The sequence below is a fragment of the Oryctolagus cuniculus genome, chromosome 13, assembly GCF_051225735.1.
Source record: "Oryctolagus cuniculus isolate XC-2025 breed Fujian yellow rabbit chromosome 13, ASM5122573v1, whole genome shotgun sequence".
NCBI classification, from domain to species: Eukaryota; Metazoa; Chordata; class Mammalia; order Lagomorpha; family Leporidae; genus Oryctolagus; species Oryctolagus cuniculus.
Genome location: NC_142879.1, coordinates 110,973,294 through 110,995,602, shown reverse-complemented (window position 1 = coordinate 110,995,602; position 22,309 = coordinate 110,973,294). Strand labels below are relative to the sequence as shown.

At 37.2% G+C, this 22,309-nt stretch overlaps 1 protein-coding gene across 1 annotated transcript; it reads left to right on the top strand.

Annotated features, from left to right (window-relative positions):
* The first annotated feature begins 1,661 nt into the window (after window positions 1–1,661).
* LOC149122862 (coiled-coil domain-containing protein 7-like) lies at window positions 1,662–16,215 on the top strand. The gene is made up of 4 exons (XM_089311282.1): window positions 1,662–1,712; window positions 6,352–6,417; window positions 12,934–13,128; window positions 16,168–16,215. The coding sequence occupies exons 1-4, from the start codon at window positions 1,662–1,664 to the stop codon at window positions 16,213–16,215; spliced, it is 360 nt and encodes a 119-aa protein (XP_089167408.1).
* The last annotated feature ends 6,094 nt before the right edge of the window (window positions 16,216–22,309 follow it).

Sequence of the window (22,309 nt, the reverse complement as noted above, 5' to 3'; positions counted from 1 at the left end):
CGTATGTAACCCATTTTCTGCATATGTCTTCCCAAGTTTAATTCCGTATTTTTGTATTGTGAGGTAATTTTGGGAAGAATCATACCACATGTAGCAGAACTGACTGTAATTTATCAGGGTAATTTAATTATTTAAGGCATGTTAGCTGTAACTTAGACTCAGTAAAGCACTGTTAACAAACAGCCTAGCTGTATCATTGTGTTTTGTTTTTATTCAAATCATTCCCCTAAAATGTACTATAGTGATCCCTGGAGTACAATGGAAATCTTAGTGATGTATATTCTTATTTGTTTCCCTATTTATTGTGTCCCTATTTAATTCTGGCTTATAATTGCACAGAAAGCAAAGCTAGTAGATGATCAAACAAAGAAAATAGTAAAAATAGAGAAGAAAAAAGAAAAAGGAAAACCCGAGGATTCTGAGGGGTAAGGCCTGATGATTTGTGTGCATCTTCCTTTATATTTTTATTTCAAAAGAGTGAGACATAAAGATGCATGTGCAACTTTCTACTTTGTTTGTTTTTATTATAATTTAAGTTCATATAAACATCATGCATTGCCAGGTTTAAAAAACATAATGGAGCAAATGTCTAGCTTTATAAGAAGATTAGGCTATTATTGTGAAGAAAAGGTGAATAAAAGGAAGAATAAAGAACCAGAAGTGCACTCGAGTGGATAATGAACCACAGGATGTTCAGGAATAGGCAAACAATTAAATCATTAAATAACTAAAAACAAAACAGGATTTGTATTATTTGCTTGAGGGTCTGGCGCATGTTTCATCATTTGTTAAATCCCCAGAATTTGTTTTTCTTGTATAGTATTTCTTAATTGTTTTCATTTTTATAAAAGCATGTTATATAAGTGGATAATGGTAAAGTTGCTTTATTAAGTGAAAATTTTCTTGATTATAAACAACTACTAGCCGGCGCCGTGGCTCAATAGGCTAATCCTCCACCTTGCGGCGCCGGCACACCGGGTTCTAGTCCCGGTTGGGGTGCCGGATTCTGTCCCGGTTGCCCCTCTTCCAGGCCAGCTCTCTGCTATGGCCAGGGAGTGCAGTGGAGGATGGCCCAGGTGCTTGGGCCCTGCACCCCATGGGAGACCAGGAAAAGCACCTGGCTCCTGGCTCCTGCCAGGATCAGCGCGGTGCGCCGGCTGCAGCGGCGGCCATTGGAGGGTGAACCAGCGGCAAAGGAAGACCTTTCTCTCTCTGTCTCTCTCTCACTGTCCACTCTGCCTGTCAAAAAAAAAAAAAAAAAAAAAAAAAAAAAAAAATAAACAACTACTGAATTTTGAATGCTCTTGGTCAAACCTAATCTCAAAAGATAGTTTTATAAAGAACATATAAGTCCACTCTGTATTGAGTTCCCCAAGTTCTGAAAAGAAACTTGTTGAACAATGGCTTTGATCCATGACATAGAAGATTTAAAAAATAATCAAAGAAGAAAAGTGACATGCACTTTGAAAACATTAATCTTTTTATATTTTCATTATGCCATTGTGAGGTTAGCTTCAGAAATGTCATTCAATTATTTATTACATAACCTGTATAAATTTTGTACTTTTAAAAGTATGAATTTCCTTGAAAAATTGTATCCACTTAAAATGGCTTAAAATTATCTTCATGAAATCAAAGTAATGCATTTTAATTATAGGACGATGTCTGCCATAAAACAGTGTAAAATGAAAGAAGATTTTCAGAAATTTCAGGTACTGTGCATGTTCTTTCTATGTGTGTATCTTTGATCAGTGGTCTATAAATTATATGTATAAACAATGTTAGTATGAATGCAAATATGGGGGATGTGTGTGTGCATGTGTGTGCAAGTATCAAAATTTTTCCTAAGATACCTCTTTTGGTTGGTTATCTTTTAAAATTTATTTGAAAGGCGAAAAATCAGTGTTGCAGCAAAAGAGCAAAATCAAGAGTGAGAGCGAGAGACAGAGAGAGACATAAAGATGAAAGAGGAGCTCCCACCCAGCTGATTTAGTCCCCAAATGCCTGAAACTGCTAGAACTGTGCCAGGCTGAAGCCAAGAGCCCAGAAATCAATTTTAGTCTCATATGGGTGGCAGGGACCCAGCTACTTGAGCCATCACCTGCTGCCTTACAGAGTGTACTTTAGCAGGAATGTGGAATTGGAAGAAGATCTGAGACTTGAATCCAGGCACTTGAATATGGGGTGTGAGTGTTCCATGTGGTGTTTTAACCATTGCACCAAACACCCACCCTCTTGTTCGATTCTTATTGCAAATTTCGGAAAATAAAATTATAAAATCAGGCATATTGATATCATGTCAAGATCATGAAACTATCACTACAACCATTAAGGAAGAAAGAACATCATTGGAAATCACATTAAGGACTTAATTGTGTGTCTTTGTATAAGTGCCTTTAATCTATTTGAATCTGATGTTTTTCATCACCAAAATGGGTAAACAACAGCTAATCAGGGTGGGTGGTGATGGCAGTGTTTAGCATAGGAGTTGAATGCCTGCATCCTATATCAGAGACCCTGTGTTCAAGTCCCAGCTGTCCTAATTCCAGCTTTCCATCAATACACACCCACAACATGGGTGGCAACCATGATGGTTCAGGTACTTAGTTCCCTGCCATATGGGAGACGTAGATTGAATTCCTGGCTCCTGGCTTTGGTCTGACTCCATTACAGTAAGTGAGCCAGTAGATGGAAGATGTCTCTATCTCTTTTTGTTTCTGTCTCTGCCTTTCAAACAAAATTATTAAAAATAAAATATAAACCAATAGCTTCTCTGTCTCAAAAAGGTATGTAAAAATAAAATAAATAAATAAAATGAAAGATAAGAAACAAATAAGAGAAAATTCTTTAGAAATTATGAACCACATAGCTCATTGTTTTATGTCATACAGTAAGAGCAATATGAATAACTCATTATTTTATTTTGGCTTTGTGATAGTTCTATTTCTTTTGCTACAAGCTAATTTCTTTTTTAAAAAAATTTTTTTTAATTTGGCAGAGTTAGACAGTGAGAAGGAGAGACAGAGAGAAAGGTCTTCCCTCTGCTGGTTCACCCCCTCAAATGGCCACCACTACACCGATCTGAAGCCAGGAGCCAGGTGCTTCCTCTTGGTCTCCCATGTGGCTGCAGGGAACCAGGCACTTGGACCATCCTCCACTGCCTTCCCAGGCCACAGCAGAGAGCTGGACTGGAAGAGGATCAGCTGGGACTAGAACCCAGTGCCCATATGGGATGCCGGCACCGCAGGCAGAGGATTAACCAAGTGAGCCACGGTGCCGGCTCACTCAAGTTAATTTCTTAGTAATCATTATAGTGAGTGGTATATTTACCTGAGTAATTAAAAATGTAGATAACATAAATTCAGGAAAAAGTAAATGTCACTTGATATGTTGTGTATAAAAAGTACATTTTTTTGAAAGTATTAATCTTCTCTTGCTGCATAATATTTGCCACAGAAGTAGCAGCTTAAAACCTCTCAGTTTCAGTGGATTAGGAGGCTGAACATGACAGCTGCATCATAGGTTGTAGCCAGTTATTGGCTATAACTCGAATCCCTGGATGTCTAGCCAAAGTCTGCAGTTTCCTGCCGTGGAGCCTTTTCCTAGACAGCTTACATTATGTCAACTTGCTTCTGTAAGGACAGCCAAGAGTCTCTCTTTTTTTTTAAAGATATATTTTATTTATTTGAAAGAGTTACAGATAGGTAGAGAGAGAGCAAGAGCGAGAGAGAGAGAGGTCTTCCATCTGCTGGTTCCCTCCCCAAATGGCTGCAACAGCCAGAGGTGAGCTGATCCAAAGCCAGGAGCCAGGAGATTCTTCTGGGTCTCCCAAACAGGTGCAGGGGTCCAAGGACTTGAACCATCTTGCATGGCTTTTCTAGATGCATTAGCGGGCTGCTGGATCAGAAGCGGAACAGCCGGGACTCAAACCAGCACCCATATGCGATGCCGAGGCTTTAACCTTGATGCACCACAGCACTGGGCCCCAAGAGTCTCTCTTGTCTAATAGGACAGAGTCCTATAACCTAACTTGATCGTGGACTGATGCCCCATTACCTTGCTGTATAACGTAACCTAATGAAGGGAGTGGTATCCTGTCCTGTTCTGTTGGTTAGGAGCAACTCACAGGTCCCACTCACACCAAAAGAGTGGATTATACAGAGCATAACCTCAGGGATGAAGATCATGGGGCTATCTTAGAATTCTGCCTATCATACTTACTCACTAGTTTATTTTGGATAGAGCAACATTTTGTATTTTTAAACAACTGGTATTGGTCCCATTTTATTGTTAATATAAGAAGTCTTTATTTAAAGCCTTTAATGTTCTTCAGAATTATTTTTCTAAATTTAAAGTCAGAAATTTAAAATTCTATGTAATTTTTTAGAAGAAATTGTCTATGAAGACTTTGTCTTCATCCCCAGCACTCAGTTATGAACCATGCCAACCTAGGCCATTTTTTAAAGATTGATTTTAGTTATTTGAAAAGGGAGGGTTATGGAGAGAAAGGGAGATGGAGATAGAGAGATAGAGAAATACCTTCCATCTGCTGGTTCACTCTCCAAATGTCCACAATGGATGGGGCAAGCTTGGCCAATCTGAAACCTGGAGCCTGGAGCTTCTTCCAGGTCTCCCACGTGGGTGACAGGTAACAAAGCACTTGGGCCATCTTCTGCAGCTTTCCAGGAACAGTGGCAGAGAGCTGGGTCAGAAGTGTAGCAGTTGGGACTTGAACATGTGCCCATATTGGATGCCAGTGTCTCAGGCAGTGGCTTAACCTGCTATGCCACAGTGCTGACCCCCAGTCTAGGCCATTTATTGAAGATCAGTAGAAGCTACAATGTTACTTGATAAGCACTGTAGAGCAAATCAGTGGTGAAATTGAATGGTAAGCATGACTGTCTGAGTCCTGTTCAGTATCTGCCTTGGTGATGAAAGCCGATTTACATTTGCCTTCTCATGCTGGCATAAATAGCGGAATCAGTTTGTATGTTTATATGTCTAAGTAATGATAATATACATAAAATGCTTTAAAACTTTCTTTTAAAAAATTTCTTTTTATTCATTTGAAAGGCAGCAAGGCAGAGAGAATCTTCCATCCTCTGATTCAGTCCCCAAATGACTTCAACAGCTAGATCTGGTTCATGCTGAACCCAGAACTCCATCCAGTTATCCCATGTCTGTGGCAGGAACCCCAGTACTTGAGCCATCACCGGCTTCCTCCCAGGGTGTGCATTAGCAAGAACCTCGTCAGAAGTAGAGCTGGGATTTGACAAGGGGTGCAAGCATCCCAAGTGTCATCATGCTCTAAAGTTTATTTAAAGTATGTGTACATTAAAGTTTGCAGGGACTCAAAGCTGCCTCATATTGTTTAAAATGGGCAGGGCTAAGAGAAATCCAGCCTCATTTTTCTTCCTTTTCACGTGTCAAGTAATTCTAGATTGTATCTTGAGTATTGTGACTATCAGGTTGTTGAAACTCTGGATCTTGTTAGATTATTCTCATGACTGAAAAAATTTCCCTTTAATATAAAGTTAACATGATTGGTTTCAAAATGTAAGTTATATTTTTAGGTAGCAGCCCACATTGCGTTTTAGTTCTGGCTAGGCTGCTTGTGGTTCAGAGGTCAGGGAGCGATTTGGGTAGAGTTTATACAAGGAATTTGGGGCTCTGTTTCTCTGCCTGTCTTATTTGTGTCCCTGACTTCGCCTGCTTCCCCTTGACTTCTCCAGTGGCTGTGGTTGTCCTGAATTCTGTCATCGGGTTGGAGCTGTAAAGATCTGGGTTGTGTATCAGTGATGAGGCACCCTGCCTGGTTCAGATAGGGTTCTCCTGAAAAAAGGAGAATCTTATTCAGGACACTTTCCAGGTGCCAATTTTTTTTTGACAATCTCACTGCCCTTGATTTTGGCCAGAGGTTTTGGTGGTCATATACAGCAGCATTAGTCCCTTGGGACCTTGCTCAGCCATACCAGAAGCAGAACTGGGACTTTCTATACTTTCATTAAACTGTTGTTCATCTGATGGAAACTTCCTGAGACTTTTTCATGTTTTTAGAATCTACTAATTCTCAGAGACAGAACTATGTTTATTTTGTGTTAAAAGTAGAGCTTCTTCTGCTAGTAAGATTTGAAATGTTTCTATTTAAATATTTGAGGCCTTGAGAAAAAGAGAAATGAAATAATGTAATTGTAATTTGCCACATTCCTGGTCTATTTGCCTGTGACAAATCAGTAGGGAGCTATAATGTCAGGTAACGTCCATACTCATTTTAGAAAAGTGATAATTGTAAAATATAAATTAATCAAAAATAACATAATGAATATTTTGTTCTCCCTTCTTACTTCCTAGAAAGCAACAGATGATCTGGAAACTGAGAATAAAGTCCTCTGGGAAAAACTGAAAGCAGCTTTGGAGGTAAAGGATGCCATGTTCCTTTAACATTTACAAGGGAAGGAAAGGACTCAGAATGAATTTAAGTGAATAATTTTGAGCTTACAAACATATAGATGCTTATATTGAACTATTTGCCTGATTTAAAATATTCATTTTATGCAATAGAAACAATTAATAAAATTTAGTATTCTGGTAAAAAACCAGTAAGCTATAAGAAGAAGTAAACTTTGGTAATTAAACCAGAGCAATCTATTCCAAACTGATACAGTGTACTTAAAGGTAAAATACTGCAGGCATTCCAATTAAACCCAGTTAAACTGCGATGTTGCTTCATACTGCCATTTTGCTGATTTTAGCTGAACAATAAAACAAAATGAACGAAGCTACAAACATTTCCGTAAGTGGATAGATAAAATGTCTGATGTTATCTTTTTCTGAAAATATAATCAACAAGGTTATTAGTGACTTAGTCCAAAAAGGTGATGGGGAACAAAATAGAATAGGTTTCAGAGTTGAAAATAAGAAAACAACATTTATTTTTATCTGAACAATCATCTGGAAAGTAATTGTTAACTGTATCATTCAGGAAACATAAATTTGTATCTATACAAAATAAATACATAAATAGATACATAAATTTGTATCATGACTTCAGAATAGTATATTTAATAACAAGTAAAATGACAGGTAAATTTAATTTATCATTTTGATAAGAATATAAGGAGCAGCAATATCTAATATTTGTGGATGTATGTTGAAATGAGTATTCCATTTCAATACTTCTATTATCAATAAGAATTGATGCTTTTCTTAAAATATTTACCAAAATATTGGAAAGATGTAGCCTTTTCCCTCAGCAAGTCCACTTCTGAAATTGTTCTAAATAATAAAAAGTATGTGGAGATTTGGCACAAACATATAAAAGGTAATATTTCAGTAGCAAAGTTTAGAAATGATCTAAATGTTCACTGACAAGAAATTTGCTAAGTAAAATATGTTATATTATTAAATGTATTTGTGTTACCTATTCTGATTGAAATGCATTTGTTGTCATAAAAACATTTATAACATTTTCATGAGAGAGCATATTATTCATGTGTATTATGATTAGGTCTAAATAAAGATTATAAATAGATATACATATGTGTGCCAGCTATATTTAGCTCAATAGGCTAATCTTTCACCTGCGGCGCCAGCACCCCGGGTTCTAGTCCTAGTTGAGGCACCGGATTCTGTCCCGGTTGCCCCTCTTCCAGTCCAACTCTCTGCTGTGGCCCGGGAAGGCAGTGGAGGATGGCCCAAGTCCTTGGGCCCTGCATCCATGTGGGAGACCAAGGGAAGCACCTGGCTCCTGGCTTCGGATCAGCGCGGTGCGCCGGCTGCAGCGGCCATTTGGGGGTGAACCAACGGAAAAGGAAGACATTTCTCTCTGTTTCTCTCACTGTCCACTCTGCCTGTCACACACACACACACACACACACAAAAATTAAAAAGAAGATACATCAAAATGTTAACAGTGGTTTTTCTCTGTATGGTGAGGTTGTGATTTTTGTTGTTGTTAATGTATATATTCTTTTTTTAACTATATGGCTAACTAGATTAATATGTCATTTATTTTTTAAAGATTTATTTATTTTTACTTAAAAGTCAGAGTTAAAGGCTGGCGCTGCAGCTCACTAGGCTAATCCTCCGCCTAGCGGCGCCAGCACACAGGGTTCTAGTCCCGGTCGGGGCGCCGGATTCTGTCCTGGTTGCCCCTCTTCCAGGCCAGCTCTCTGCTGTGGCCCGTGAAGGCAGTGGAGGATGGTCCAAGTGCTTGGGTCCCTGCACCCACATGGGAGACCAGGAGAAGCACCTGGCTCCTGGCTTCAGATAGGCACAGCGTGCCGGCCGCAGCGCGCCAGCCACGGCGGCCATTGGAGCGTGAACCAACGGCAAAGGAAGACCTTTCTCTCTGTGTCTCTCTCTCTCACTGTCCACTCTGCCTGTCAAAAAAAAAAAAAAAAAGAGTTAGAGAGAGAGAGAGGTCTTCCATCCACTCGTTCACTCCCCAATTGGTCACAACGGCTGGAGCTGCAGCGTTCCAAAACCCAGGAGTCAGGAGCTTCTTGTGGGTCTCCCACGCAGGTGCAGGGGCCCAAGGACTTGGGCCATCTTCTACTGCTTCCCCAGGCCACAGCAGAGAGCTAGATTGGAAGTGGAGCAGCCAGGTCTTGAACCAGCACCCATATGGAATGCCGGTGCTTCAGGCCTGGGTGTTAACTGGCAGCACCACAACACTGGCTCCATTAATCTATATATTCTTTCATATAAGTAATATGTTAATGAAAATGCAGCATGTCAAAAACCCATGGGATATAGCAAAAGCAGTATTAAGAGGGAAGTTTCTGGCATTAAATGTTTACATTAAACAAAGAGAAATGTCTCAAATTAAAGATCTAATGATGCATCTTGAAGACTTAGGAAAACAAGAATAAACCAAACCTCAAATCAGCAAGAGATGAGAAATAAGCATTAGAGCAGAAATAACTGAAGTTTAAACCAAAAAGAACAACAAAAAGTTGGATTTTTGAGAAGATAAGTAAAATAGATAAATCTCTAGCCAGAGTAACATAAAAAAGAAAAAATGCAAAAAATAAAATTAGAGATTAAAAAGGAGACATTACAACTGAAATCACTGAAATGCAAAGGATTGTAAAAAACTGCTATGAAGAACTATATGCTAATAAACTGGAAAACCTCGGCTGGCGCTGCAGCTCTTTAGGCTAATCCTCCACCTGCAATGCCAGCATCCCAGGGTTCTAGTCCCGGTCGGGGTGCCAGATTCTGTCCCGGTTGCTCTTCTTCCAATCCAGCTCTCTGCTGTGGCCTGGGAAGGCAGTGGAGGATGGCCCAAGTGCTTGGGTCCCTGCACCCACATGGGAGACCAGGAGGAAGCACCTGGCTCCTGGCTTTGGATCGGTGCAGCGCGCCAGCCGTAGCGGCCATTTGGGGGATGAACCAATGGAAAGAAGACCTCTCTCTCTCTCTCTCTCTCTCTCTTTCTCTCTCTCACTGTCTAACTCTGCCTGTCAAAAAATAAATAAGTAAATAAACTGGAAATCCTCAAAGAAATATATAAATTCCTGGATCATAAAACCTACCAATATTAGCTCAAAAAGATATGGACAACCTAAACAGACCCATAACAAGCAATGAGATTGAACCAGAAATCAAAAGACTTCCATCAAGGAAAAGCCTGGGATCTGATGGCTTTACTACTGAATTCTACAAAACATTCAAATAGGAGGTAACTCCAATATTCTTGATACTATTCTAAAATATTGAACAGGATGGAACTCTGCCAAACTCTTTTTATGAGGTCAGCATCACTTTGATGCTGAAACCAAAACATGACATGAAAAGAAACTACAGACCTATATCTTTAATGAACATAGATGCATAGATTCTCAAGAGTACTAGCAAACTGAATCAAAAACATCATACAACAGGATCTAGTGGGATTTATCCCTGAAATGCAAGGGTGGTTCAATGTTCACAAAATCAATAAGCATCACAAATCACATCAGTAGAATGAAGAACAAAAATCAGATGGTCATCTCAATAGACGCAGAGAAATCATTTGATAAGATTTAACGCCCCTTAATGATAAAAAAAAAACTCCAGAAATTAAGGATAGAAGGAACATTGCTCAAAATTCTAAAGCCTAGATATTGGAAATCAACAGCCAATATCATACTGAATGGGGAGAAGGAGGCATTTCCCTTAAATCTGGAAGAAGACAAAGATGTCCACTTTTACCACTCTTACTATAGTACTGGATATCTTAGTGAGAGCAATTAGAGAGGAGAAAGGGCATCAAATTAGAAAAGAAGTAATCAAATTATCCACGTTTGCAGATGACATATTATACATGGAAAAAAACTCAACACTTCTCCAAAAAGATGTTAGAATTGATACACCAATTCAGTAAAGTGCAGGTTCCAACATAAACATAGAAAAACCAGCGGCTTTTTTGCATCCTGATGATGAACTAACAATCAAGAAATAAATCCCATTTACAGTAGTCATCAAATATCAGATATTTAGAAATGCATTTAACCAAAGAAGTGAAAGATCTCTACGATGAAAATTATCAAACATGGATGAAAGAAATCATCAAGTACACACACACAAAAAATTGGGAAAATGTCCTGGGCTTACAGATTGGAAGAATCAATATCATTAAAATGTCTATACTACCTACAGGATTCTACAGTTTCAATGTAATCCTTAAAAATACTGATGACAATCTTCACAGAATTAGAAACGGCAATCCTAAAATTCATATGAAATCACAAATGACCTCAAATAGCCAAAATGATCCTGAACAAGAAAAATCAAAATGGAAGCATCATAATAGTTGACTTCAAATCATACTACAAAGTTGTTGTAATTAAAACAACATGGTATTGGCATAAAACCCAATATGTAGATCAATGACACACAATAGATAACCCAGAAATTAATCCACATATGTATAGTCAATTTTTTTGACAAAAGTTTTCATAGCATACAGTGGAGTAAGGATAGCCTCTCTGACAAATGGTGCTGGCAAAACTAGATTTATGTATGTAGAGGAATGAAATTAGATCCATATCTTAACCATACATAAAAATCTACTCAAAATGTATCAAAGACCTCAATTTAAAGCCTGAGACTGTGTAGTTGCTAGAGGAAAACATAGGGGAAACACTCTGAGGCATTGGTGTAGGGGATAACTTCTTAGACAAGAACCCTAATCACAGGCAACAAAAGCAAAACTAAATAAATGCAACTGTATTAAACTCAGAAGCTTTTGCACAGCAAGGAAACAATCAATAGAGTGAAGAGACATCCAGTAGAATGGGAAAAATATTTGCGTACCATCTATCTGACAAAAGAGCAATATCCCAAATATATCAGCAACTTAAAAACTCAGCAGCAGAAAAACAACCATTCAGGTTGAGAAATGAGCAAAGGGCTTCAATATACAGTTCTCAAAAGAAGAAATAAAAATGGCCAACAAATATGTGAAAAAAATTCTCAACATCACTAGCCATCAGGGAAATGCAACTCAAAACTACAATGAGATATCACCTCAACCTTGTCAAAATGGTTAAAATTCAAAACACAGAGAGTAACAAATTCTGGCAAAAATGTGGACAAAAAGAAACACTTATACACTGTTGGTGAAAGTGTCAATTAGTGCATCCACTGTGGAAAACAGTGTGGAGGTATGATCCAGCAATCCCACTACTAGGTGTATACCTGAAAGACGTGAACACAATGAATCAAAGAGATACCTACATGACAGTGTTCATAGTAGCACTATTCACAATAGCCAAAATTTGAAATCAACCAAGGTATCCATCATCAGGTTAATGGATAAAGAAAATGTAGCATATATACACAATGGGATGTTATTAAATATAAAAAAGAATGAAATTGTACCATTTGCAGCAATATGGACTTAACTAGAGGACATCATGTTGACTAAAACAATGATAAATACCGCATGTTCTCCCTCATATGCAGAAGCTAAAATTTAAAAACAAAAGAAGAAAGAAATGTCAGTGTGTATTAGTATTACTGCAAATATAGTTTCATAAAATTTTGTTTTAGATCTTTGTGAAACCAGTGGTTAAGAATGTTATACTACTATATTTTTAATGATCTGTGATTACTTTAAAATTTACTGTATATGGTGAAATTTTCCATTTAATTTTTGTTTATAGCTATTGCCTATATTCCCACTAAACTAGTGTCTTACTGCTTTTTTACTTGTTAAGCTTCTTATTCAGCAAGGTATTAAGCCATTTTACTGTGATGTAAATTTTAAAATATATTATCTCAAAAGCTAAAAAAAGAAAGGAGAACGAAGGAGGATAGGAAGGAGAGTGGAGGAGGAAGGGAATATTATTATATTTTTAGAATTTATCTAAAAAGCACATTCAATTTGTTAAAAAAATTTTTTTTAATTTTAAATAATTTTTAAAAATTTAAAAAATTAAATATTAACAAACATATCACCATATCTATTTGTGGTTCAAATTAATTTACCTATCTTTTCTTCCTAATTTGAATAAATGTAAATGAACGTTAAAAAAATTAAAGGAAATTTTAAAGAAATTTTTCATTTTAGAATAAATTATATATTTCTACTGTTCATTCTTTGATATTATGGATATTAATTTTTACTATTTACCATCTATCACTTCTCATACTGCATATGTTTTATTAATCTTATATTGTCTATGTTATAATCAGAGCCTTACAAAAGGAGAAACTCCTGGGTAGGACAATAGCCCTCAGAAGCAGGAGAGATTTCCTCAGCTTTAAATTTATTTTTGGAGCTGTTTAAATATTAATTATACCAAGGATTTAACTTATTTTACTCCAACTCAGAAAAAAAATTGAGAATTATATGAACATAAATATCTAGATTCCTGAATTTTTTAATATTGGCAGGAAAGTGTCTTGGAAAACACTTGATAACTGGCACTTTTTCACAAACAGGAAGCTGGGAGAGCGAAGTATCAACTCGATGATTTCCTAAATCAACAAAAGGCCAAGGCAGCAATGGAAAAAGGGAAAATAAAAGTTACAGGTGAAGACTCAAAAAGTAAACTGTTGGAGAAAAAAAGAGGAAAATCATTAGTGTTAGCTATTCATGGACAAAAGAGCGGTGATGAAATCCAGGGACATCCACAGGTAAGGAAATAACCAAAGTAGAAGCAGTGGAGACAGCACTAAGTACTACAGTAATTGATTTTCTATGTTATTATTACTTCATTATGTGTGTATGTATATGTATGTATGTATGTATGTATGTATATAAAGTCCCTGTGTTTTTTGTTAATTTTACTTTTACATTCTGGATCTGCCAATTCATTATTATCTTGAAGACTGCTAAAAATTAATCTGTATAACATCAAGTTAGTAATGTTAGTTTAGGTTTCAAATATAAGTCTTTCTAACTCCAAATCATGTCTCAGGATGTCTTCTTTGTATATATGGCTGCACTTGAAACCTCAGTTTGTAAATACCTTTATTGTTTTGTATTTCTCAACACTTTTTTCCTAAACTCCAAATAAAGGTTATTGTATGTAACAGGTTAAATATAAAAGAAGCCAGATTAAATAGTAAGATGAACCTGAACAGAGAAGATAACTTCGTTACTTAAGACATCATGTTGCTTTCACATAAATAAGCAGTTCTAATTTTTAGTGATTATAATACAGACCAATGCATGCCTGACACCCTATCTGTCCTGCTCAGCACTCATTAAACATCTCCTGCTTAGTAGGTTGTTCTCATGGGTGGTGCACATAATGCCATTTGTTCAGGTTGGCCTGTCCTGGTGAATAATGATGCAGATTGTTACTAGAGATGGAAGGGAGGTTGTTCATGCTCACTGCCTTCATGTGCTCATCTTACAGTCATTCTTCAGTTAAATATAATCGTAGTTCTTTCCCAGATACTCTATGACACTGTGCCAAGGTCATAGGAAATATACCTGATGGTGTTCTAATGGGTGCCTTGAGGTTTCCTCTCATCCTCTCAGCAGCGTTTTGCTGTTTGACCACTTACTTCTTTTTAATAGTCTTAAGCTTATTTAATAGCTGCATAATTATTATTTGATTTTTCCTTTTTTCTGGTATTCTTCAACCTCTTGATATGTGCATCCTTTAGCTTGATATTTCTCTGGGTTTTATCTTGGATTCTCTTTTCGTTACAACTAGTCTTTCTGAACTCATATACCTTTATGGCTCTCAGTACCACAGAATTATTCTCTCTAACCCAGACATCTAGTTTCCAGTCCTATTATTCACCAGAATAGCTAGTTTTTCTCCTTGAATGAACTGCACACTTCCAGAATTCATCATGTACCCAAATGAATGGATTGCCTTTCTCCCGGGCTTGTTTCCTCTCCCAGCACTCAGTTTCCTAGCAACTCACCCACCTAATTACTGACACCAGAAACTTGGTGATTACTGTGGTATCAATCCAATTATGAACCATCAAATCTGTCAAATTCTGTCTATTTTTCTCATTTTCCCTGACAGTGCTCTTGGACAAGCTGCCACCAGGACTCTAATTGACTACCTTCAGTCTAGTCATTTAAAAACGTTCATGAGACCTCCTTGCCTGAAATTAATTATTTTTGGTTGAAGTACAAATTCCTATTTATGGTTTAAGGCTTTATCAGAACTGCTCCTTATCTGAGACCCCAGCCTTGTCTTTGATTTGCTCCCTGGACATGGCACATGCTTTCTTACACACACATTACCTGTATTTTATGTGTGGAATAAATCATTTTATGTCACCTTCAGATTTTGCATATTTATTTAATTTATTTATTTTAACACATCATGTTCTCTTTTGCTGTGTAACAAAGTATTCCAAAATTACTGACAGATCTCAGGGACTGTCATCTGGGGTGAGATAGGAGAGAGTATGTTGTTTGTGTGGTCAGGCAAGATGTGAGGGCTCTTGCTTAAAATTACCTCCACATGTGGCTCAGGGAAGGGGCTTTTAAGGGACAGAAACAGAAGCTGGGGACATTTGAAAGTGAGCTTGGGCTTTTGATCATGTCCTGTGTACAGATTCTGAGATTTAGTTTGTGATCACCACAGGATGGAGATGTCAGTAACAAATCCTTCCCCTAGCAGACTTGGGGCAGTCATGCTGTCCTGAGTGATGTCTAGCTCCTTTAAAGAATAAGTTTATTTCTCTTCAGAAAGTGGCTTGCAGGGGAACTTGACGAGGGAATCAACATAACTGAGGGGCTGAGGAATTTGTGTCCTGCTGTTAGCAGGGAGAGGGAAGGGGAGCCTTCAAAGTATTAAGTGAGCCTTTTTTTCATTTGGGAAGTTCGTTGTTTAATCACACAACCTATGTTGGTCAGGCATCCAGTTTGCTTTGACAAGGCTTATGTCTCAAGGTCTCATAAGGATGTAGTCAATGTGTTAATCTTAGCTGCATTTAATTTCTTAAGAACAGGCACTTCCAAACCCACTCACAGACCCAGGTAACCATAGTTAGGCCTCAGGTCTTTGCCGGCTTTTAGCTTGATCTTACCCTAGTGCCTCTCAATGAGGACACTTACAACGTGGTCGTGAGGCAGAGAGAGATGTGGAGAGACCAAGGGGTAGAGGGATGGACCAAAAAGGCAGAGAGACAGATGTGGAAAGACTGGGAGGCAGAAATGTTCATGGCCAGGGATGGAGGGGGTCTTATTTTTGAAAATGTCATTCCATTGCCCGTGCCATGCCCTATTCCTTAGACGTGTGTGTAGTCATTGGGGTCATCCCACATTTATGGGAAGGGATGACCATGCCACTGGTACAGGTAGTCTATTGGAGATCACTGAGGGCTATTTTAGAAGTTGCCAACTGCAAGTAGATTGGTAAGATTGGTATTAGGTTGTGAAAACTTCTGAATTGAATGCTAAATGAAGCAGTTTGGTCTTCAATACTTGGAAAAGGAAGACCCTCTGAAAGTTCTGATGTAAAAAGGTAAAGATTTGTGGTTTTGAAGAGAACAATTGTACATCAGTAGGCAGATGGATTATTATTTTAGTGACATCATGAAAATAAATTTTTGATATTATAATTATAGATTTATTTCACTTATTTAACTTATTCCATTATTAATCCACTTACATAGATTTAGAAATTACAATGCTGTTGTTTGCTGTGGAGTTGTGATACTGTTCATATAAAAAATGAATTTTCTCATCTGAAATAGGAAGCTGTCAGTGATCTTGGATCTGGGCGTCACAGAAGAGCTGCCTAGGCGATGAACTATTGGGTGTGGGTAGAATCTATAATCTAAAATGAGTAAAGGAAAAATATGTGGAACTTCTGTTGGATACTAGATTATATTGCACAGAAATCTATCATGTATACATCTTAATGCTTTGTTGGAAGAGGTATTTGGTTTTTTGCTTCTGTGCTTGTTTTTATTTTCTAAATTTTTATTTATGTAAATGGAAAAAATTTCATGTATCTCATACATACAGTTTTAAGAACATAATAACATTTCCCACACATCCTCCATCCTCCTTCATTCCCACTCTTCCTCCTACTTCCTTTATTTTTTCACTTTTGCAATAATATACTTTATTTTTTTTCTTTGAGAACAACATTTATCATTAGTTAAAGAAGCACCTACACAAACAAGTAATGGAATTGGGCACTGAAGCATATCTAAAACTTATGAGACATAAGAATGTCCTCCATTTAATATAAAGTAAATCTTTGAGAACAAGTTTTAAGATAAACGCTCATAATACATTTTGAGGACAGAGGTACTGCATGGGAAGTTAGTGCACAGTGAATTAATTTAAAAATTAATATTCTTATGTATGACATCAGTGATCCCCCAAGACTCTTGACATGAACTGCCTAGACTTTGGAAGCCTTTTGGATCCACAAACTCTATCAGTATTTAGACAAGGCCATAAGCAAAGTGGAATTTCTCTCCCTCCTTCTGAGAAAAGTACATCTTTCTTTGATGACCACTTCTTTCCACTGGGGTTTCACCCACAGAGGTCCTTCATGTAGGACAGTTTTTGCCACATGTCATGGCTTTCCATGCCTGAAATGCTCTCATGGGATTTTCAGCCAGACCAGAATGCCTTAAGAACTGATTCTGAGGTCAGAGTGCTACTTAAAGCAGTTTTCATTCTATGAGTCTGCTGTATGGACTGCTTCCCATGTTGGAGCTTTCACGCCTTTTTAATTCTATTATTATTACTAAACACTTAATCTTACTTATATGATCACTTTAACAATTAATCATATCCTTATGATCACTTTAACACTTAAAATGCTAATTTTACCCCCAGCTTTAGAGGATTGAAGGTCTCATGGCAAGTTTTTAAACTGTCCTCTTAGAAGTAAGTCCATAGGAATGTACGTAGAACTATATAGCTTTATAGTTACAAACTTCACACATTTCACAATTACAACTTTAGGAACATGGTGATTCTTCCCACCCATAATCCTAACCCTCTTCATCTTACTTTCTTATTCCCACTCTTATTTTTTTTACTAAGATCTATTTTCAATTAACTTTATACATGTATGATTAACTCTGTGTTAAGTGAAGAGTTCAACAAATAGTATTAATGAAAAAAAAACCTGTTCCTCAACAGTCAAGACAAGAGCTGTTCAAAGACACTGCTTCTCAAAGTGTTAATTTCACTTCTACAGATTGCCTTTTAGGTGCTTATTATTTATAACAGGTCAGGGAGAATATATGGTATTTGTCCCTTTGGGACTAATTTATTTGTCTAAATATGATGTTTTCCAGTTAAATCCATTTTGATGCAAATGACCGGATTTCATTTTTTACTGCTATATAGTATTCCATGGTGCACATATCCTGTAATCTCTCTATTTTTTTAAGATTTGTTTTATTTATTTGAAAGAAAGAGTTACAGAGAGGTCTTCCATCTGCTGGTTCACTCCCAAGATGGCCACAACCACTGGAGCTGTGCCAGTCTAAAGCCAGGAGCTTCCTCCAGGTCTCTCACGCAGGTGTAGGGGCCCAAGGACTTAGGCCATCCTCCACTGGTATCCCAGGCCACAGCAGAAAGCTGCAGAAGAGGAACAGCCAGGACTAAAACCAGCACCCATATGGGATGCCAGTGCTTTAGGCCAGGGCTTTAACCCACTGTGCCACAGCGCTGCCCTCCCCCAATCTCTTTATCGAATCTTCAGTTGGTGGGCATTTGTGTTGATTCTGTGTCTTAGCTGTTGTGAATTGAGGTGTGATAAACATGGGGGTACAGATAGCACTTACATGTGCTGATTATTTTCCTTTGGGTAAATTCCCAGGAGTGGGATAGTTGGGTCATACGGTATATCTATATTCAGATTTCTGAGGTATCTCCATACCTCATAGTGGTTTTACCAGTTTACATTCCCACCAACAGTGGATTAGGGTACATTTCCCCCCACATCCTTGCTAGCATTTGTTGTTTGTTGATTTCTGTATGAAAGCCATTCTTATGAGGACCAGGTGCAAGTTCATTGTGATTTTTATTAACATTTCCCTGATGACTAGTGATCCTAAACATTTTTTAATGTGTGTGTTGGCCATTTGGATTTCCTTTTTCGAAAATGGCTGTTTAAGTCCTTTGCCCACCTCTTAACTGGGCTGTTTGTTGTTGAATTTCTTGAACACTTTATAGATTCTGGTTATTAATCCTTTATCAGTAATCAGTATAGTTTGTAAATAATTTCTCCCATTCTTTCAGTTGCCTCTTCACTTTGCTGAGTGTTTCTTTTGCAGTGCAGAAGCTTCTCAATTTGGTATAATAGCATTTGACAATTTTCACTTTGATGCCTGTGCCTCTTGGGAATTTTCTAGGAACTCATTGCCTGTGGCAATGTCTTGCAAGGTTTCCCCAATGTTTTCTAATAATTCGATGGTATAAGGTCATAGATTTAGCTCTGTAATCCATTTTGAATGATTTTTTGTATAAGGTGTAAGGAAGGGGTCTTGCTTCATACTTCTGCATGTGGAAATCCAGTTTTCCCAGCACCATTTGTTGGAGAAACTGTCCTTGCTCCAGGGACTGATTTTAGCTCCTTTGTCAAAGAAAAGTTGGTTGTAGATGCTTGGATGGATTTCTGGTGTTTTTATTCTGTTCTGTTGGTCTATCCATTTGGTTTTGTACCAGTAACAGGTTGTTTTGCTTGTAACTGCCCTGTAGTGTGTCTTGAAATCTGGTATTGTGATACTTATGGATTTGTTTTTGTTGTATAAGATTGCTTTAGCTATTTGGGGTCTCCTGTGTTTCCATAGGAATTTCAGCATAATTTATTCTAGATTCGAGAAGAATGTTCTTAGTATTTTGATTGATATTGCATTGAATATGTAAATTGTTTTGATAGTTTGGACATTTTGATGATACTGATTCTTCCAATCCATGAGCATGGAAGATTTTTCCATTTTTTGTATCTTCTATTTCTTTCCTAAATGTTTCATAACAGATCATCATAGAGATCTTTGACATCCTTGGTTAAATTTATTCCAAGATATTTGATTTTTTTTCCCTTGCTATCGTGAATGGGATTGATCTTAGATGGTTTTAGCTGTGGCATTGTCTGGATACAAAGGCTGTTGATTTTATATCCTGCTACTTTACCAAACTCTTCTATGAATTCCAACAGTCTCTTAGTGGACTCTTTTGGATCCCCCATATGTAGGATCATGTCATCTGCAAATAGGGATAGTTTGACTTCCTGCTTCCAAATTTGTATACCTTTAATTTATTTTTCTTGCCTTTTGACTCTGGCTAAAACTTCCAGGACTATATTCAATAGCAATGGTGAGAGTGGGCATCCCTGTCTGGTTCCAGATCTCAGCAGGAATGCTTCCAACTTTTCCCCATTCAATAGGGTGCTGACCATGGGTGTACCATAAATTGCTTTGTGTTAAGGAATGTTCCTTGTATACCCAATTTTCTTAGAGTATTGATCATCAAACGGTGTTGTATTTTATCAAATGCTTTCTCTGCATCTGTTGAGGTAATCATATGGTTTTTGTTCTGCAGTCTGTTAATGTGATCTATCGCATTGTGAAATGAGAATGTTGAACCATCCCTGCATACCAGGGATAAATCCCATTTAGTCCAGGTGAATGATCTTTCTGATGTGTTGTTGGATTTGATTGGCTAGTTGAGGATTTTTGCATCTATATTCATCAGGGAGTTTCGTCTGTAATTCCCTTTCTGTTGTATCTTTTTCAGGTTTAGGAATTAAGTTGATGCTGGCTTTATAGAAGGAATTTGGAAGGCTATCTTCCTTTTCAATTGTTTTGAATAGCCTGAAAAGAATTGGAGTTAGTTCTTCTTTAAGTGTCTGATAGAATTCAGCAGTGAAGCTATCTGATTCTGGGCTTTTCTTTTTGAGAGGAACTTTATTACTGTTTCAGTCTCCGTCTTGGTTATGGATCTGTTTAGGTTTTCTGTGTCTTCATGGATCATTTTAGGTAGGTTGTATGTGTCCAGGAATCTCTCTGTTTCTTACAGTTTTCCTGGTTTTTTGGCATATATCTCTCTGTAGTGATTTCTGATAATTTCTTTTATTTCTGTGGTGTCTGTTATTACATTTCCTTTTTCATCTTTAATATTATTATTTGGGTCTTGTTCTTTTTTGAGGGAGTGATTAGTTGTGCTCATGGTGTATCAATTTTGTTTATTTTCCCAAAAAATCCTAGCTTTTTGTTTCACTGATTTTTTTGTTTCAATTGTTTATTCTCTAATTTTAATTATTTTTTTCTCCTACTAGTTTTGATTGGGTTTTGTTGATATTCTAGGTCTTTGAGATGCATTGATAGCTGATTTATTTGGTACATTTCCAGTTTCTTCATATAGATACTGATTGCTATGAACTTCCCTCTTAACACTGCGTTTGCTATATCCCATAGGTTTTGGTATGATGTACTGTCATCTCCATTTGCTTTCAGAAACTTTGATTTCTTCTAGGACCCATTGTTCATTCAGAAGCATGTTGTTCAGTCTCCTTTTGTTTACATATGTTCTTTAGATTTTTGAGTTATTGATTTTTAGCTTTATACCATTGTGATCAGAGAAGGTGAATGGAATGATTTTGATTTTTTTGAATTTGCTGAGACTTTCTTTTTGGCCTAGCATATGGTCTATCCTAGAAAAAGTTACGTGCACTGATGAGAAGAATGTATATTCTGCCACTGTGTGGTGGAAGGTTCTGTAGATGTCTGTTAGCTCCTTTTGTTCTATAATGTTGATTAATTCTGTTGTTTCCTTGCCGATTTTCTGTCTGGTTGATCTGTTCATTGATGAAAGTAGGGTAATAAAGTCACCTCTTCCTGTTGGATTGATCCATTAATTATTTGTCTGTCTTAACAGTTGTTATGTTAAAGTCTATTTTGTCTGATATTTGGATGGCTACACTCTTTTTTGGTTCTGTTAGCATGGACTGTCTTTTTCCAAATTTTACTTTCAGTCTGCATGTATCTTTGTTGGTGGGATGTGTTTCTTATAAGCAGCAAATAGATGGGTCTTGTTTTTCAGTACATTCAACCAGTCTATATCTTTTAACTGGAGAATTGAGGCCATTTGCATTCAAGGTGATTATTGATAAGTAACGACTTTTCCCTGCCATTTTTTGATAACTATTTCAATTTTTCACTTCGGATTTCTTTTGTACTACTACTGTTGTCTTTTCTGCCATCTCATTCTTTCATCATGGTGTCTATCTTTCTGTGTTTCTCTGTGTAGTTCATCCTTTTTTTTTTTATCTTTTATTTAATGAATATAAATTTCCAAAGTACGACTCATGGGTTACAATGGCTTTCCCCCCCATACCGTCCCTCCCACCCACAACCCTCCCCTTTCCCACTCCCTCTCCCCTTCCATTCACATCAAGATTCATTTTCGATTATCTTAATATACAGAAGATCAGCTTAGTATACCTTAAGTAAGGATTTCAACGGTTTGTTCCCTGTGTAGTTCATCCTTAAGCATCTTCTGTAGGGCTGGAGAAATGTCGCCAAATTCTTTTGTTTGTTATAGAAGGCCTTTATTTTACTTTAATTCATGAATTCAAACTTTGCTGCATACAGTATTCTTGGTTGACAGCTTTTTTTAAGACTTCAACTATATCTCATCATTCTTTCTAGCCTGTAGGGTTTCTGAAGAGAAGTCAGCTGTGAGTCTGACAGCCCTCTGAAAGTAATATGGTGTTTTTCTTGTGCCCATTTTAGAATCTTTTCTTTATATTTTATTGTGGAAAGTTTGACTACAATATGTTGTGGTGAAGATCTTTTCTGTTCATATCTGTTAGCAACTCTGTGTGCTTTCTTTGTTTGAGCATCCCTTTCTTTCCCCAAACTG